Source organism: Dendrobates tinctorius, unplaced genomic scaffold (assembly GCF_039654945.1).
Source record: "Dendrobates tinctorius isolate UK_male_01 unplaced genomic scaffold, ASM3965494v1 ptg000058l, whole genome shotgun sequence".
Lineage (NCBI taxonomy): Eukaryota > Metazoa > Chordata > Amphibia > Anura > Dendrobatidae > Dendrobates > Dendrobates tinctorius.
Genome location: NW_027361726.1, coordinates 9,420,495 through 9,440,255, shown reverse-complemented (window position 1 = coordinate 9,440,255; position 19,761 = coordinate 9,420,495). Strand labels below are relative to the sequence as shown.

Below are 19,761 nucleotides of genomic sequence, written 5' to 3'. Positions count from 1 at the left end.
AGCCGAGCTGCAGCACCAAGAACCGCCGCTTTAAGGCTATGTACCCACGTTGCAGAAATGCTGCGGAAATTTCCGCTTGCGGAATACTTGCACATTCCAAGCCATGCTAATAGGATGTTAAAATAATAAAAAATATTGTTATTCTCACCTTCCAACGACCCCCGATCTACTCTGCGGCGCTCCCGGCATCTTCTGGTCCTAGTAATGTTCTGCGTGAAGGACCTGAGATGACGTCACGCTCGCGAGAACGCGACGTCATCAGCGGTCATTCGCGCAAAGCATTACTGGAACCGGAAGATGCCAGGAGCGTGGTGAGAGGCGGGAATGACTCTGGGGACCGCCGGAGGGTAAGTATATCACTATTTTTTATTTTTATTTTCTATTTTTTTACAGGATTATAGTACCCAGGGCCTGGAGGAGAGTCTTCTCTCCTTCAGGCCCTGGGTACCGTCCGCACATGATCTGCTTACTTTGCGCATGGTAGGCATAGCCACATGCGGAAAGTAAGTGGATCAATGCATTCCTATTGGTGCGGAATCGCCGCAGTTCCGCAATATAATGAGCATGCTGTGGATTTTTCCGCTATGCGATTCAGCAGCGGAAAAATCTGCAGCATTAGCACAGCATTGCGGAATCCCATAGGATTGCATGGGATGCGTTTTCGTTTCGTTTTCGCAGCGATTCCGCAGCGAAAAAACGCCGCGAAAACATTAAAAAATGCAACGTGTGCACACAGCCTCAGACTTGGGAAGCAGTTGACTTGGGAACCATCTCTTACCACATGAGAGGTGCAGAATAAATGCTTAAACTGGATAGGACACAACCCTTTAAAGGTTTAAAGTTCACCTTGCTTTTATTTTTTACTTCCTGCTGCTGCCACTAGAGGTTGCCGACGGTAACACCATCTGCAGGGAGCTCCCTCTAGTGGTGGCTGCAGGCAGCCAGAATGCTGTGACTTACGTTATGTCTATGCAGGGGGGTTTGGTGCTCTGTATCGGAGGAATAGGGGATTTGGTGCCCTGTATCGGAGGAATACACAAGCTCTGACATCTCCAATAATGTATCAGGAAAGTGATTTTGGACCCAAGAGAATTTGTTTTAAAGTGGAGAATGACTATTTACATAGGAGTAAGTGCAACACAACTGCGATTGTATAAAGCTGCTGTTATCCTGGAGCAGATGAGCACTGTCCTGCTCACAGCTGAGTGTTTGCTACAGTTGTATCCAGGCTCAATAGTAAAGTGTATCAGGTCGGAATAGAGTAGATGCAACTGCAGCAGACCCTCACCTCTGAGAGGTAGTAGTCTTTAAACTTCTTGATATTTTAATTCTTCTACAGATAACGGCCTCCCTTCTTGGTGCCCCGTCCAAGACAACTTCCTCCCTGCTCATCCTCACGGAAAACGAGACTGAGAAGAGGAAGTGGGTCGGGATTCTTGAGGGGCTGCAGTCCATCTTACAGAAGAACAACCTAAGGAACAAGGTGGTCCACTGCCCGCAGGAGGCATACGACAGCACGCTGCCCCTCATTAAAACCATAGTGGCTGCAGCGATCATAGGTAGGTGCCAGTACAGGTTTGTACTACGCCCTTCGTCCCACAGGAGGCACACAGCCTCTTTAGATCGGCAGACATGGAGGCTTACAGTGATGTTTCTCTTGCTCAGATCGGGATCGGATTGCTGTTGGCACGGAAGAAGGACTGTACGTCATAGAGGTCACCAGGGACGGTAAGGGTCTGTGCTCCATCATTAGAAAGAATGTTAAGAGCTGCATTCACTATTCTGCAAGCTTCAGAGCGTACATCCCCCAGCATGCCTTGCTTGTTAGATGCCTTCATTGCCATTTTAAGGAGGTGTAATTTTCACAGCAGACTCTGTAAATGCTCTGTCAGGTTGTGTACCAACTTACTGTTTCCAGCTACCACTAGCAGAATCGTGCATGCAGCTCTTGTTCCCCCAATCCAGCACTGTTTTGGTTTTTTTTTGACCCTTCATAAAAGGTTCCCCCATAAGTGTGTCCTGCTGTTAGGAGCCATACTAATTTATGGGCAATCTGCAGCAAGTGCATTTCCCTGTAGCGCTCCCACTGGTGAAAAAAAGCAGTGCAGCGTTCATTTTGGAGTCAGGGTTTTCATAGACCCCCACAGCTATGAGATGAGGGTGGTATTGCAGATTGTTTTGGTGCCCCCTCGTTAATCCAAGTCCTCTCCTTGCAGTGATAGTCCGAGTCGCAGACTGCAAGAAGGTCTATCAGATTGAGCCGGCTCCAAAGGAGAAGATGGTCATCCTGGTGTGTGGCCGCAACCACCACGTCCACCTGGTGCCGTGGGCGTCTCTGGATGGCTCGGAGGGCAGCCTGGACATCAAGCTGCCGGAGAGCAAAGGCTGCCAGTTCATCGCCACAGGAAGCCTGAAGAAGTCGTCCGCGTCTTGCTTGTTCGTCGCCGTCAAACGTCAAGTCCTTTGTTACGAGATCCATAGGACTAAACCATTTCATAAGAAGTTCAATGAGGTTTTGGCCCCGGGGAACGTGCAGTGGATGGCGGTGTGCAAGGACAAGCTCTGCGTGGGGTACCAGTCTGGATTCTCCCTACTAAACATCCACGGAGACGGACCCCTCATAAACTTGGTCAGCCCTGTGGATCCTTCCCTGGCATTCCTGTCCCAGCAACCGGTGGATGCCCTGTGCGCAGTGGACCTTGGCAATGATGAATATTTGCTCTGCTTCAGCCAGATGGGAGTGTATGTGGATTCACAGGGCCGGAGGACGCGGATGCAAGAGCTGATGTGGCCGGCCAGTCCCGTCGCCTGCAGTAAGTAGAGCAAATCTAACCTGCCTAACATATAGGGGGAGCCGGTGAGCACAGAGACCGCTCCACCTAGTGGTGGCTTCAGGTACTGCTTCTTATCTGTGCTCTTATTTTCAGCCCTGTCTTGCCTAAAACAGACCATTTTTGTTTTTTTTAACTTTGGTTTTCATTGTATTCATTGTGCAGTAAAAATAACAGTAGTTATAGTAGTATTCGGCAGGTCCGTACAGTTGTAGCGAAACCTGCCCTAGGCTATGTTCACATGCAGTGTTTTTACTGTGTTTTTTGTTTTGGCTATTATAGTAATCCATCAGCAAAAATGATGTTCTAAGAAGGCTAACCACGGATCCCATTTATGTAGAGATTTTTTTCCAAGAATTATTGACAATTGTTAATCTTTGCTCGAAACAGATCTTTTCTAGAATACCCTGCAGAGTAGATATAGTAGTTTTTAGCCAGTGTGAACCGATAGCATTTTTAGCCAAACTGGATCCATAATCTGCTTTAGATCATCTGTTAGGCGTAAGGTACCATCTACAGTTGAACCCAGAAGTTTCCATCCACTATATAATGACACATCTGCTGGTTTTTCTCAATACCTGACGTGAAATCATAATAAACCTTTCTCCTACGCCTCATTGGGGGACACAGAGATAGTGGGTGTTATGCTGCTGCCACTAGGAGGACACTGAGTAAACCAGAAAAAAAAGTTGGCTCCTCCCCTGCAGTATATACCCTCTCGCTGGCTGAGATTTCTCCAGTTCTTGCTTAGTGTCTATAGGTGGCACTTGGGTCTGGTTTCAGACCCCACCGTTTTTATTTTCATTTTTGATCTTCTGTAAATTTTTATTTTTTAATTAACGGAGTGAAGGGGGCGACAGTTCCTTTCTACTGCCCGCTCTCCCCCGAACCAACAACAGGCAAACACGCGGAGTATACCGCCCCATACACTTTCCTGCAACGAATGGGGCTGATTCCTCTGAAGATGGTTCCTTTACGGTCGGTACTCCACGGATACGAGGGCAAGCGCAACAGGACGAAGCACCAGGAGTGCATGGAGAAGGACTTGAGCAGCGCTTTTCGGAAGCCCTGAATCAGCCCCAGAGCTCTCCATCCCCCTGCCACAGGGTGGATCGATTGAGCAATACTGCTTTAAGACCTCCTCCAGCTTTGCTACATCGCCCAGAGGATGAGACACCTGCAGCTGGAAGACTCCGGACAGCGCGACCTGCCTGAGCACAGGAGTGGAGGTATGGGGTCCGGGTCCCTGTCCCCGGGAGAAGCGCTGACTTAGCGTCAGCGGCGGTACACTGGCGCCCGGTCGCGCCCCCCCCTGCCCACGCTTACCGCGGGAAGGCCAGAAATTTAGTCCCCGGCTTTTCCGGCCTACTAGACGCGCAATTCTAATCTCGAGGGCCATGTCTTTTTTACCTCAGCCTGCTCTGGACAGCCGGATACCAGGTGACACCACAGAGCCACCGCTTTCCTCCCGGGGGACACAGCACAGGACCGTGGGTAAGCAGCATCTGCCCTCAGATTAAAGCTTAACCCCTTCCCGGCACATTCCCTGCAGCTCAGACAGACTCTGCCGTTAACCCTTTCAGGAGCGCTGTGTCTCATTCTAAGGAGGCTAAACGGGCTGCTAGGAAGCACACTGCATTTTTTACCGTGTGTACCATTTGCAAGTCTGCCTTACCCAGTGCACAGACTAATCCGTTATGCACGGACTGCGACCCAGACTGCGCCCCGGCCTGTGCTCCAACGCCCCTCGCCGCCGCTGCTGAACAGGCCTCCTGCGTTTAGTACACCTAAGTGGGCTGCGTCCCTGTCACGGTCGGTGGAGTCTCTGACCCAGGCTATATTCTCCCTCCGGGAGGACTCTTTAAGTCAGAAAGCACCCTTATCTCCAGAGGAGTGCTCTGGCGTCGGCTGAGAACCGTCTACCAGCAGGGGCCATACTCGTTCAAGGGATGGTCAGGTCTCTAGAAAGCGGACGCATGATGCGTCCCCTAGTCACATTCGCGCCTCAGAATCGGCGACTCCTGTGTCTCGCTCTCCCTCTGCTGAGGTTCACAGCGAGTACGTCTCTGAATTCGAATCTGACACATCAGCCTCTCAGAATCCCTCAACTGATCAAGAGTCGCTTGATTCTCTTTTAGAATCAGTCAACAGGATTCTGAGGTTGGATGAAGAAAATATTCCCGCTCCAGCACACCCTATCTCATTTAAGAAAACCAAGCGTGTGCGCAGGTTATTTATCAGCCATCCGGTGTTTAAGGAAATTGTCCAGAAACCTAGGGATCGGCTACATAAGCGGTTCACAGGGCAAAAGTCTACTGAGGCTAAATACCCTTTTGATCCAGACCTAATGAAGGATTGGTTACAGTCCACTCCGGTGGACCCTCCTGTATCGCGTCTTGCTTCTAAAACGCTCCTATCTGTTTTTGGGGGTTCCTCAGTCAGAAACCCCTCCAATCGTCACATTGACTACCTTGCCCGTTCAGTTTTTGAAGCTTCAGGAGCAGCGCTTTTTCCATCTTTCGCGGCAATTTGGGTCACTAAGGCAATGGTCGCTTGGGCAGAAGTCTTGATTACTTCCTTCCAGGGCACCAATCTTCCTCCGGAGGCAACCACTGTCGCCCGGCAGATAATTCACGCAGCGGACTTTGTAGTGGACGCTTCTTTTGATGCCGCCAATTGCGCGGCTCAAACTGCCGCTAATGCGATCTCCATTAGAAGAGCCCTATGGCTCCGTGGCTTTGCGGGCGGATGCCACATCTAAAAGTTCGTTGACTTCTCTCCCCTTTCAAACGGGTCGTCTTTTTGGAGAGAAACTGGACCAGCTCATTTCTGATACTACCGGGGGAAAAAGTAAATTCCTTCCTCAACAAAAGAGCTGTTCGGCCGTTACGCAACCAACAGCCGACCTGTTTTCGATCTTTTCGCAACAATTCCAGTTGGTCCTCCTCTACCTTCTCTTCCGGATCAGGTCGGTCCCCGCGCGGAGACAGAGGCTCCCAGGTCTCATACAGACCTAACCGCTCTTGGAAACCCAGGCCTAGGGCTTCTGGATCTAGGGGAGCCAGATCTCGTAGATCAACCCAATGACTTGTTGCGGTATCCGGCGGACACCGACAAAGTTGGCGGTCGCCTACTTTCCTTCAGCCACACCTGGCTCGTGGTCGTCCACGACAAGTGGGTCAGGGAGCTGGTGTCCTCCGGATACAAGATAGAATTTTCTTCTCCCCCTCCAACTCGGTTTTTCCTTTCCTCTCCCCCCAGGAAAAAGACAAGAGCCTTCCTTCAGGCTGTTCAGGCTCTGCTGAGGGACAGAGTCATCATTCCGATCCCTCCTCACGAAAGGTTCAGGGGATTTTATTCAAACCTTTTTGTGGTTCCACAAAAGGAAGGGACGATGCGACCCATTCTGGATCTCAAACTGTTAAATCAGTTTGTCAAGGTACGGCGATTCCGAATGGAATCTCTCCGATCGGTTGTCGCTTCCATGGAAAAAGGAGAGTTCCTAGCATCCATCGACATCAAGGACGCATACCTTCACATTCTGATCTGCCCGTCCCACCAGCAGTTACTGCGTTTTGCAATTCACGAGGAACACTTCCAGTTCGTTGCCTTGCCCTTCGGACTCGCCAACGCCCCCAGGGTCTTTACCAAGGTCATGGCTGCTGTCATGGCCATTCTCCACTCATTCTGCTCATCGAGGGTCCGTCCCTTCCAGCTTACGAGGAATCCGTGGATATAACAGTAAATTCACTTTCGCCTGGGATGGAAGATAAACTTCGAAAAGTCTTTCCCAAAACCGACTCAGCAGATTTCCTTTTTAGGAATGATCTTGGACACTTCCTGCGGGTTGGTCATTCTCCCTCCAGAAAAGACCCCAAGCCTTACAACAGGCAGCACGGACTCTTTCCCAACCGATTTCTCACTCCATTCGTTTCAGCATGAGAGTTCTCAGAAAGATGGTGGCAGCGATGGAAGCAGTTCCATTTACACAGTTCCACCTCCGTCCCTTACAACATGCGTTGCTGTTAGCTTGGGACAAGAACCCGTTCTCCCTGGACCGTCGGATCCTTCTGTCCCTGCGGGTCAGGCAAGCCCTCAGGTGGTGGACACTGAGGTCCTCCCTGAATCAAGGAAGGTCTTTTCTCCCAGTAAGATGGTTGGTAGTAACCACCGACGCAAGTCTTCTCGGCTGGGGTGCGGTCTTTCGTCACCACACGGCACAGGGTCGTTGGTCAACCCGAGAGTCACGTCTCCCCATCAACATTTTGGAGATACGAGCGATCAGATTAGCTCTACAGAGTTTCCACCATCTCCTCGCAGGTCACCCCATCAGGATCTAATCCGACAACACCACGGCTATAGCGTATATCAACCGCCAGGGAGGTACCCTGTGAGTCACATCCTCCATTGGGCCGAGACCAACCATTCGCCCATCTCAGCAATCCACATCCCGGGCGTAGAAAATTGGGCGGCAGATTTTCTCAGTCGCCAAGGCATTTCCTCGGGAGAGTGGTCTCTTCATCCGGAAGTCTTTCAGCAGATTTGTCATCGTTGGGGGACTTCGGATGTGGATCTCATGGCCTCAAGACTAACAAACAAGTTTCCTCGGTTCAATGCCCGATCGCGCGATCCATACGCCATCAGAGCGGATGCCCTAGTTCTGCCATGGCACCGATTCTGGCTCCCGTACATCTCCCCCCCTTGCTACCGAGGGTCATCTAGAAGATAAGAGCGGAGGGAGCACTAGTGATCTAGTCGCGCCAGATTGGCCGCGCTGAGCATAGTATGCAAAACTAATACTAGTCGCTGACGTCCCATGGCGACTTCCAGATCGCATGGATCTACTCTCGCAGGGCCCGATTTACCACCAGAACTCCGGGGCCCTGTCTTTGACGGCATGGCCGTTGAATCCTGGATTTTATCACAGGCTGGGTTCTCTTACGACGTGATTTCCACCATGATTAGTGCTAGGAAGCCTGTGTCCATGCGCATCTATCACCGCACCTAGAAAACCTTCTTTTCGTGGTGCAAGGACAATGTTCGATCACCTCTGGTGTTTTCCATTCCGGCCATATTGGAATTCCTTCAATCCGGATTAAAATCAGGCCTCGCGCTTAGCTCGCTCAGGGGCCAAATTTCGGCCTTGTCAGTGCTTTTCCAACGCAAAATTGCCACCAAACTTCAGGTCAAGACGTTCATTCAAGGAGTTTCCCATGTGGCGCCTCCTTACAGAAGGCCATTGGAATCATGGGACCTTAACCTGTTTCTCGGGGCCTTACAGGAGGCTCCTTTCGAACCGCTGCAGGACGTGTCACTGACCGTCCTCTCTTGGAAGGTGGTCTTTCGAGTGGCAATTACGTCAATCAGACGAGTTTCGGAATTGGCTGCACTGTCCTGCCATTCTCCATTCCTGAATTTTGATCAGGAAAAGGTAGTTCTCAGGACGTCCCCGTCCTTCCTGCCCAAGGTCGTCTCCTCTTGCCATCTGAACGAGGAAATTGTTTTGCCTTCCTTTTGTCCGGCGCCAGTCCATCGCATTGAGAAGGCCTTCCACACCCTGGATGTGGTTAGGGCACTGAGACGGTACATCTCGCGGACGGCTTCCTTCCACAAGTCAGATGCCCTGTTCATACTTCCAGAGGGGCATAGGAAGGGTCTAACTGCGTCAAAAGCAACGCTAGCCAGGTGGATTCGCTTGGCGATTCAGGAATCCTACCGTGTCAGGAACACGCCTGTCCCAGCGGGGATGTGGGCGCCTCTTGGGCCATTCGGCACCAGGCCTCCGCAGAACAGGTCTGTAAGGCTGCGACTTGGTCTAGTCTGCATACTTTTACAAAACATTACCAAATTCATTCTCAGGCCTGTCCGCAAGGCTGTGACTTGGTCCAGCCTGCATACCTTTACAAACATTGCCTAATTCGTTCTCAGACCTCTGCGGCTGCAGCTCTCGGCAGATGCAGCCTGCAATCGGCAGTACCTCAGTGTTGACTCAGTGGTACATGGGGTATTAGCAGATGTATGCTTCCCACCCAGGGACTGCTTTAGGACGTCCTACTGTCTGTGTCCCCCAATAAGGCGTAGGAGAAATAGGGATTTTTGTGTACTTACCGTAAAATCCTTTTCTCCTAGCCAGTCATTGGGGGACACAGCTCCCACCCTGTTTAGCGTATTGGCTCACTGTAGCATTTTTAGGTTTTGATATAGTTATGGTTATTGTTGACTGTTTATGCTCCTACTGCTTTTTTCACTGAACTGAAGAAATTTCAGCCAGCGAGAGGGTGTATGCTGCAGGGGAGGAGCTAACTTTTTTTTTTTCTGGTTTACTTAGTGTCCTTCTAGTGGCCAGCAGCATAACACCCACTGTCTGTCCCCCAATGATTGGCTCGGAGAAAAGGATTTTACGGTAAGTACACAAAAATCCCTCTTTCACGTTTTAGGTCAGTTAGGTTACCATAATTATTATTTGCCAAATGCCAGAATGAGAGAATGTTTTAAGGCATTTTTATTACTTGCTGCAAAGTCAGAAGTTTCCATCCATTTCATTAGTATTTGGTACCATTGCCCTTAACCTGAATGACTTGGGTCACACGTTTGGGATCTCCATCCACAAACTTCTCACAATAGTTGGTTGGGTTTTGGCCAGTTCCTCCTGACAAACCTCATGTAACTGATCCAGGTTTGTAGGTCACCTTGCTCGCTCTGGCTTTTTCAGCTTTGCCCATACATTTTCAGTAGGATTGTGATCAGGGCTTTGTGATGGCGACTCCAAAACATTGACTTTGTTATTCTTAAAGGGCCTGTCACACTAAGCGATATCGCTAGCAATATCGCTATAACGTCACTGGTTTTTGTGACGTTATAGCGATACTGCTAGCAATATCGCTTTGTCTGATACTTACCTCCGACCGCCCCCCCGCTGGTTATCGCTGATCGCGCGAGAACGTCCTGGACCGTTTCTCGTCGTCAGCTTCCTGCTGGGGCTTCCTGCTGTGGAGACGAGCGACGCGTGGACGAGGGCAGGAGGACGTCAGGATCGCCTCGTCTGACAGGTAAGTAGCGACCCCCGACCCCTGCTATGTCGCTGGTGAGATCTGCCTGTGTGGTAGCTCACTAGCGCCCACTTAGCGATGCACCAGCGATCCTGACCGTGTCATATCGCTGGTCGGGATCGCTGGTGCATCGCTAAGTGTGACAGTACCTTAAGCCACTTCGTTACCATTTTGGCAGTATGCTTCGTTTCATTGTCCATTTGGAAGACTCATTTCTGCCCAAGCTTGAACTTCCTGGCTGATGTCTTGAGAGGTTTCTTCAGTATTGTCACATAATCTTCTTTTCTCATGATGCCATCTATTTTGTGAAGTGCACCAGTCCCTTCTGCAGCAAAACAACCCCACAACATGATGCTGTCACCACCGTGTTTCACAGGTGGGATGGTGTTCTTAGGCTTCCAAGCTTCTCCATTTTTCCTCCAAATGTAATGATTATGCCCAAAAAGTTCAATTTTTTGTTTTTTAAGGTCTTTGTTCCTGTGTGCATTTGCAAATATTAATCGTTTTTTTGGAGTAATGGCTTCTCCCTGGCAGAGTGACTTTTCAGCCCATGTTGATACATTACTCGTTTCACTGTGGATATTGATACAATATTACCAGCTTTCACCATCATCTTCACAAGGTCTTTTGCTTTTGTCTTTGGGTTGATATGCACATGTCGGACCAAAGCATGTTCATCTGTGGGACACAGAACCCGTCTCCTTTCTGAGCGGTATGCTGGCTGGACATTCCCATCTTGTTTGTACTTGCATATAATTGTTTGTACCAATGAAGGAGGCACCTTCAGGTATCTGGAAATTGTACCCAAGGATGAGCCAGACTTGTCAAGTCCACAATTTTCTTCCTGATATCTTGGCTGATTCCTTGAGACTTTCCCATGATGCTTCACAAAGAAGCAGTGTGTTTCAGGTGTACATTAAAGTACATCCACAGGTGTGTCTCTAATTCAGAAGCTTCCAAACACATGACATCATCTTTAGAGCGATTCCTTTGCTATTCCTGTTAAAATACATTAAAAAACCTCCAGGATTTGTTAAACAAATGTACCGTATCTGGAATCCTGGTAAAGCAAGTGTTTTTTTTTAAAAAATCAAGTCTTTAGGGGGATTCGGACATACCAATTTGGCTGCATATTATTACACCTTAAAGCCAGGATTGATTTACAAATACTGATTCCTCGGCTCGGGTAGATTGTGACTCTTCCTTAAGTGTAAAATTCCGGCTACATTCTCTTTTACTAACCTTTTTACTACAGGTGCTTCTCACAAAATTAGAATATCATCAAAAAGTTACTTTATTTCAGTTCTTCAATACAAAAAGTGAAACTCATATATTATATAGCGTCATTACACACAGAGTGATCTATTTCACGTGTTTATTTCTGTTAATGTTGATGATTATGGCTTACAGCCAATGAAAACCCAAAAGTCATTATCTCAGTAAATTAGAATACTTTATAACACCAGCTTGAAAAATTATTGTAAAATCTGAAATGTTGGCCTACTGAAATGTATGTTCAGTAAATGCACTCAATACATGTTCGGGGCTCCTTTTTCATCTATTACTGCATCATTGAATCATAGAATCTTAGAATGGTAGAGTTGGAAGGGACTAGCATTCACTAAATCATCCCAGTCAGATGTCTGCCCAGCCTCTGTTTGAAGACTTCTATTGAAGGAGAACTCACCACCTCTCGTGGCTGCCTGTTCCACTCATTGATCACTCTAACTGTCAAAAAGTTTTTTCTAATATCTAATCTGTGTCTCCTCCCATTCAGTTTCATCCCATTGCTTCTAGTCTTTCCTTGTGCAAATGAGAATAAAGATGATCCTTCTACAATGTGACAGCCCTTGAGATATTTGTAGACAGCTATTAAGTCTCCTCTCAGTCTTCTTTTTTGCAAGCTAAACATTCCCAAATCCTGTAACCGTTCCTCATATGACAGGGTTTGCAGACCGGTCACCATTATGGTCGCTCTTCTCTGACCTTGCGCCAGTTTGTTGATATCTTTTTTGAAATGTTGTACCCAAAACTGGACACAGAATTACAGATGAGGTCTGACCAATTAACTTTTGATATTCTAATTTATCGAGAAGCACCTGTATACCTGTGTATGTGCAGTGTGTGTGTATACCTGTGTGTGTGTATACTTGTGTGTGCAGTGTGTGTATATATGCCTGTTTGTACATGCCTGTGTTTGTGCAATGTGTATATATGCATATGTATATGCAGCGTGTGCGTATATATACCTATGTTTACCTTTGTGTGTGTGTGTGTGTGTGTGTGTGTGTGTGTGTGTGTGTGTGTGTGTGTGTGTGTATACAGCTCTGGCAAAAATTAAGAGACCATTGCAAAATTTTTAGTTTGTCTGATTTTTCTCCTTATAGGTATATTTTTGAGTAAAATGTAAATTGCTTTTTTATTCTATAAACTACTGACAACATGTCTCCGAATTTCCAAGCACTAAATTTAGTATTTAGTTTCAGAAAATGAGTAATGGTCAAAAGAACAAAAAAATGCAGTGCTTGCAGACCTCAAATAATGCTAAGAAAACAAGTTCATGATCATTTAGAAACAAAAATACTAATGTTTTATCTCAGGAAGAGTTCAGAAATCAATATTTTGTGGAATAACCATGATTTTTAATCACAGCTTTCATGCACCTTGACATACTTTCCACCAGTCTTTCACACTGCTTTTGGGTGACCTTATGCCACTCCTGGTACAAAAATGTAAGCAGTTCTTCGTTTGATGGCTTGTGATTATCCATCTTCCTCTTTATATATTTCCAGAGGTTTTCAATGGGGTTCAGGTCTGGAGATTGGGCTGGCCATGACAGGGTTTTGTTGTGGTGATCCTTCATCCACACATTGACCTAGCTGTGTGGCATGGCGCATTGTCCTGCTGGAAAAACCAGTCCACCAAATTGGGGAACAATGCCTGAGCAGAAGGAATCAACTGTTTTTCCAGGATAACCTTGTATGTGGCTTGATTCATATGTCCTTCGCAAAGATTAACCTGCCAAATTCCAGCCTTACTGAAGCAACCCCAGATCATCACTTATCCTCCATCAAATTTCACAGTGGGTGCAAGACACTGTGGCTTGTATGCCTCTCCAGGTCTCCGTCTAACCATTAGATGACCAGGTGTTGGGCAAAGCTGAAAATTAGACTCATCAGAGAAGATTACCTTACTCCAGTCCTCTATGGTACAGTCCTTATGGTCTTTGGCAATCTTCAGCCTGGCTCTCCTTTGCTTCTCATTGATGATAGGCTTTTTTATAGCTTTACATGACTTGAGCCCTGCCTCTAGGAGCCTGTAATGAACTGTTCTTGCCATGCACTTCACCCCAGCTGCCATTTGCCATTCCTTTTGTAGGTCACTTTGTCATCTTGCAGTTGCTGAGTGACATTTGAATAAGGTGACGATCATCCCGGTCAGTGGAGAGTTGTTTTCGCCCTCTGCTGGTCTTTAGCCTTGTTGTCCCCAATGTCTGCTGCTTGACCTTGTTGTAATGGACTGCCGTCTTAGAAATTTTAAGGATGGAGGCAACATGATGCTCACTGTATCCCTCTGCTAGTAAAGCCAGAATTAACCCCTTTTCCTCACTTAAGACTTTTCTTTTCAACTCCTTTGGCATGTTTAAAAGTTATTTTTTCATTCCTATTACTTTTGGATATTACTAGCACTTATTTTGCCATCCAGCTTGTCCTACTGCTAGAGGGTTATGAACACCACAGCAGGGTTTTTATTCGGTCGTCCATGACAGCACCACCTGAGAGAGGGATCCGCCCTTCCTAGGAACAGGAAAACCTACAGATACAAAAGGGCGGCACCTCTCCCACGCATCAGTTGGTTTCCTGTTCCTAACAAGGACAGAACTCCCTACAGATCGTCCGTCATGGATAACCGAATCCCAGGCCAGCGGACCGACTCAGGTAGCGGGGGGTTCTCCTACCTCGGTCTCGCTGGGGGCCCTGGATGCGCCACGGTGGGTCCGGGTAGGATTTCCACAGCAGTGGTAGGAGCAGGCGGAGACAGGGTCCGGTGGGCGCCTTCTCCATGGGGCCGGTGAGGTAAGCGGTGTCCCCCTATGTCTCCTTCCCCCGGGGATGCGGCCCGTTCGGGCGGGCGCCGCCGGCGGTGTCCCACAAAGGGAGCGGCGGTTCCGAGCCGGCGGCGCAGTGCTAGCCCCTTGCCGCGCGTCCCCGTGGCCTCTCGCGCGGCGGAAGTGACGCGGCGGAGGGGGCGGGGCCTAGCGCCGAAACCGGAAGTCGGATGCCGGTCGACTTCCGGTTGTTGTGGACACGCGCCGATGCGCGCCCGCCTCCTGAGGGGGCCGGGCAGGCCTGAAGGGGAGGGGGAGGATCGCGAGGAGCGGTCCAATGGGGGGCCCGAACACCGGACGGAGTTCCTGCTGATCCGGAGGGGAAGCCTTCTTAAGACAGAAGGCATTGCTGCTGAGGTGCTTCTGGAGGCCCAGCGATGGACACAACAGAAGCCCCCATGGACCCACAAGAGGTGCAGCCCGTGGCAAAGCACCCCAGTGACCAGCCTAAGAGGCGGAAGGAGGGACGTTCGAGTGGACAGAGCCACAGTAGTTCCTCTAGGCCAAAGGATCCTCCTGCAGCCCCCCATGATCCAGTACCTGTCCTCATCTGCAAGGGTAAGAGATCTGCGAGAATGTACCCTAATGCAGTGTCCCCTTATGTGTTTGATTCTCAGGGGAAGAAGGCCACAGGGAAGCAGAAGCACAAGGAATGTGCCCTCTGTAGTTGCCCCTTACCAGATGGCCACCCTAAGAGATTGTGTCAGTCTTGCGTGAGACAGACGGTAGGGACGGAGATGAGGGGTAGAACGTGAGTGGAGTATCAGACTCTTACACTCTTCCCTATTTATGCAGGTAGCGGAAGAAGCTCCAAGCTTCGCTACAGACCTGAGGCAATTAATCAGGACTGAAATAAAAGCCCTATCAAAAGAAGATTCTTCTAAAAGAAGACTGGCTAGTGTTTCAGGCTCAGAATCTTCAGTCGGCCCTAGGAGGGAAGATATCTCCTCAGAGTCCTCGGCCTCCTCTTCTTCTTCCGAAGAGGATTCCAGCCGGTTCTGTTTTCCCTTGGACCAAATGGATAAATTAATTAAAACCATTAGGTCAACCATGGGGGTAGAAGAAAAAAAGACAGAACTCTCTGCTCAGGACATTATGTTCGGGGGTCTAGACCCCAGAAAGCAAAGGACTTTTCCATTAAACGAAAGAGTCCAGAGCCTGATAGACAGGGAGTGGAAAAAAACGGAAAAAAGGGGTTCTATGCCGCCTGCTTTCAAGCGAAGATACCCCTTTGAGGACCCAATAGTAAGTCGATGGGAAAAGGCCCCCAAGCTGGATGCAGCGGTAGCTAAGGCCTCCAAAAAGTCATCTATACCCTTCGACGATATGGCCTCCCTTAAAGACCCCCTAGATAAAAAGGCAGATTCCTTTTTAAAGGGCACATGGGAGATGTCAGCAGGCGCCCTAAGGCCAGCAATAGCAGCCACGTGCGCAGCCAGATCCATGATGGTTTGGCTGAATCAATTGGACTCCCAGCTAAAGGATGGAACCTCGCGAGCTTCCATCCGTAAGTCTCTTCCAATTATCCAGAATGCTGCTGCCTTTCTGGCAGATGCCTCGGCAGACTCAGTAAGAATGGCGGCCAGGTCTGCAAGTTTGTCTAATTCGGCCCGAAGAGCCCTCTGGTTAAAATGCTGGCCGGGAGATATCCAAGCCAGGTCCCGTCTCTGTTCTATCCCCTGTGAGGGTGAATACTTGTTCGGCCCCGTCCTAGACGAACTGTTAGAGAAAGCCGGGGATGAGAAAAAGAAATTTCCGAGTCTGCCGAATACATCCTGGAGACGTCCCTTTTCTTGGAAAGGGTATTGCCGCAGGAGGCAGGCCAGAGATCAGAACAGATGGGACAACAAGAAAACCAGAGGTACGGGCTTCATGTTCGGAGGAGGTGGGCGCCAAGAAGGATCACGGGATAATAAGAAGCCGCCCCAATGACTAGTGGCTCCGGTAGGAGGAAGATTATCTGCCTTCTACCCGGCCTGGGCCAGAATCTCAAATAGCAGCTGGATACTGGGGGTGATAGCTACAGGACTGCACCTAGAGTTCTCCTGCGTTCCCCAAGATCGGTTCAGGGTAACTCCGCTCAAATCTTCCCCGCTAGAACAAGCTGCCCTGGAGACCGAGGTCCTCGAGCTACTGGACAAAAAAGTCCTGACGAGAGTTCCAGAGGAAGAGAGGGGAAAAGGCTTCTATTCCCCCCTGTTCTTGGTCCGTAAACCGGACGACTCATTTAGGGCTATATTTAACCTCAAAGCCCTCAATAAATTCCTGGTCGTACGTCCGTTTAAAATGGAAACAATTAACACCGCAATAAAGATGCTGTTTCAAAACTGCTTCATGGTGGTCATAGATCTGAAAGACGCTTACTACCACATACCCATATGTCTAGCACACCAACCTTTCCTTAGACTGGCGGTTCAGTTGGAGGGGTCAATCCAGCACTTCCAGTACGCGGCCTTACCCTTCGGGGTGGCAGTTGCGCCCCGAGTATTCACCAAAGTGATGGCAGAGGTGATGGCCCATCTGCGCGAGCTAAACATTTTAGTCGTTCCCTATCTAGATGACCTCCTTATAATAGGCAGTTCAGCCGAGCAGTGTTTAGAACAATTACAGAAAACAACGGCGGCTCTAGAGCGGTTGGGATGGCTACTTAATATCAAAAAATCCCGTTTGCAGCCATTAAAAATTCAACAATTTTTAGGCCTAACCCTAGATTCTAAAAAGCAGGAATGCCGTCTGCCCCCAGAGAAGCTGCTGCACCTGCATGACCGAGTCCTGAACGCTTCCAATAACCCCTCCATGTCCCTCAGGAAAGCCATGTCCCTGTTGGGTTCCCTCTCATCCTGCATTCCCGCGGTCCAGTGGGCCCAAGTTCATACGAGAACTCTACAGGGCGAAGTTTTATGGTATCAGAGGATTCTTGGGGGTAACTTAGAAGGTCGACTGACCTTATCCAGAAACACAATAGAGTCCCTGGAATGGTGGCTAGAAAGAAATAACTTGTCTAGAGGGGTCCCTTGGGAGTATAACATTACCCGCGTGGTCACCACGGATGCAAGTCCTTCCGGTTGGGGGGCGCATATGGAAGAAATTCTGGTCCAGGGCCTATGGAAACGGGATCAGATACAAATGTCTTCTAATTTGAAAGAATTGACAGCGGTAGTACACGCAGCTAAAGAGCTCCTTATGTATCTACAGGGCCATCACGTACGAGTTCTCTCGGACAATCGAGTGGCCGTGGCCTATATCAACCACCAAGGCGGAACTCGATCCAAAACTCTGATGAATGTGGCAGGACAGTTGTTCCAGCTAGCAGAGCGGCATTTTTTATCTCTCACGGCTCTTCACATAAGAGGAAAAGAGAACGTCGCGGCAGATTTCCTAAGCCGCAATCTGTTAAAACAAGGAGAGTGGGCCTTAAACACCTCCATTTTCGTTCAGATCGTGCAGAGATGGGGTCAACCAGAGGTGGATCTATTCGCCACCAAGGAGAACTCGAAAACGAGACAGTTTTGCTCCCTAAATCCCAGGGAGACTCCTCTGGCAGTAGATGCGCTACTGATAAAATGGGACTTCAGGCTAGCCTACGCCTTTCCTCCCCTAGCTCTACTTCTTCTGGTGTTGAGGAAGATCAGGAAGGACAGGGCAAGGGTCATAGTCATCGCCCCGTTCTGGCCCAGAAGAGCATGGTTCTCGAACCTCAGGATCAAGTCGGTAGACGATCCTTGGGTTCTCCCGGACATCCCGGACCTTCTGTCCCAAGGCCCGGTCTTCCACCCTCAGGTGGCTGGCCTACATCTCACGGCATGGAATTTGAGCGGTCACTGCTAAAAAGTAAAGGCTTCTCCCCAGACCTAATTGACACTCTACTAAAAAGTAGGAAAGTGGTGACAACTAAGATTTACGTCAGAATTTGGAAAAGATTCCTCCAAAGCTCAAATATAAACACTGATGATTCCGTCCCTATAGGCCAGATCTTGGAATTTTTACAAAAAGGGCTGGACCTGGGTCTCTCCACCAGTACCCTTAAAGTACAGGTATCCGCCTTAGGGGCCGTCTTTAGCTGCAACATCGCGGCTAATTACTGGGTCAATAGGTTTATCAAAGCAGCGAGTAGATCCAGACCAATAGTAAAGAATAGACTCACGCCATGGGATTTGAACCTAGTCCTCACAGCTATGACAGAAGTGCCATTTGAACCCATCTCGTCAGCCTCTATTAGGAGCCTGTCCCTCAAGATAGCTTTCCTGATAGCCATAACGTCAGCCCGTAGGGTAAGCGACATTCAGGCATTGTCTAGGCGCCCACCTTTTCTTCAGGTAAAAGAGGATAGGGTAATACTTAGACCTGACCCAGCGTATTTACCAAAAGTAGCCTCCAGCTTTCATAGGTCGCAGGAAATAGTCCTTCCATCCTTCCTCCCTAAACCAACTAATGAGAAAGAGGAGAAGCTACACACTTTAGATTTTAGGAGATGCCTCTTGGAGTATCTAGCGGCTACCGATCCCTGGAAGAAGGACAATGCCCTCTTTGTCTCCTACCAAGGCCCTAGGAAAGGTCTTAGGGTGTCCCAAAGTATGGATGGATTAGAGAAGCAATCTCGTTAGCTTATACCTCAAAAGGTAGAGTAGCTCCGGAGAAATTGAAGGCGCATTCCACCAGAGCCGTGGCGACCTCGTGGGCCGAGAGATCGGAAGTCTCCATCGACCAGATTTGTAAGGCGGCCACTTGGTCCTCTCCGAGCACTTTTTATAGTCATTATAGGCTAGACTTGGGTGCTTCTGCAGATCTCTCCTTCAGTATCAGGGTTCTGCAGGCTGTAGTCCCCCCCCTAAAGTAGTGATTACTCTCTGTAATTCTCTCAGGTGGTGCTGTCATGGACGACCGAATAAAGTCTTAGTTACTCACCGGTTAACTGTATTTTTCGGAGTCCATGACAGCACCCATAGATTCCCTTCCCTTAGTCAATTGGGGTGTGCACGTCTTCCCTTTGTACATATCCACGGGTGATAAAAATGTAAGTATTAATATTGTTGTACATATAGTCATGCATTAACCTTGGAAGTCCTCTTTTATGCTCTGTAATCCAACTGATGCGTGGGAGAGGTGCCGCCCTTTTGTATCTGTAGGTTTTCCTGTTCCTAGGAAGGGCGGATCCCTCTCTCAGGTGGTGCTGTCATGGACTCCGAAAAATACCGTTAACCGGTGAGTAACTAAGACTTTTTTTTTAAAAAAAAACTTCCCTTCATTAAATAAGATTTGGTTCAGCTGATCACCTAATCAGTAGCACATTATATACAGTGTGTGTGTGTATGTATGTGTGTATGTATATATATATATAATTAAATACATTATATATATATATATATATATATATATATATATATATATATATATATATTTTTTTTTTATTTTTTGCCCCCCAGGTTGTAGTCCTTCCTATGTGACCGTCTACAGTGAATACGGAATTGATGTGTTTGACGTCCACTCTATGGAATGGGTGCAGACCATAGGACTGAGAAGGGTGAGTCCGGACCCCCAGTGACTGACGCGCCCCCCTATGTGTTGCATATATGTATATACTGGACATTTGCTTCTTTCTTTGGCAGATCAAGCCATTAAATGTAGAAGGGACCCTCAATCTGTTGAACTCGGAGCCTCCGCGCCTTTTGTATCTGAAGAGCACGTATTCAGGTTGGTTTATTTTCACCCATGTGCCCTCACAGTACTTATAGGGTTATTCCGGCTCTGCTTGCTGCCCTATCTGGGGGTTAAG

The 19,761-nt window shown here is 48.5% G+C and overlaps 1 protein-coding gene across 2 annotated transcripts in view; it reads left to right on the top strand.

Annotated features, from left to right (window-relative positions):
- CDC42BPB (CDC42 binding protein kinase beta) overlaps positions 1-19,761 on the top strand; it is a 115,273-nt gene that overhangs the window by 89,011 nt on the left and 6,501 nt on the right. For both annotated transcript variants that reach the window (XM_073578021.1, XM_073578020.1), the window contains 5 exons: positions 1,340-1,559; positions 1,666-1,728; positions 2,217-2,813; positions 19,412-19,509; positions 19,595-19,679. In XM_073578021.1, the coding sequence (XP_073434122.1) occupies positions 1,340-1,559; positions 1,666-1,728; positions 2,217-2,813; positions 19,412-19,509; positions 19,595-19,679 (1,063 nt within the window). The remainder of the gene's footprint in view (positions 1-1,339; positions 1,560-1,665; positions 1,729-2,216; positions 2,814-19,411; positions 19,510-19,594; positions 19,680-19,761) is intronic.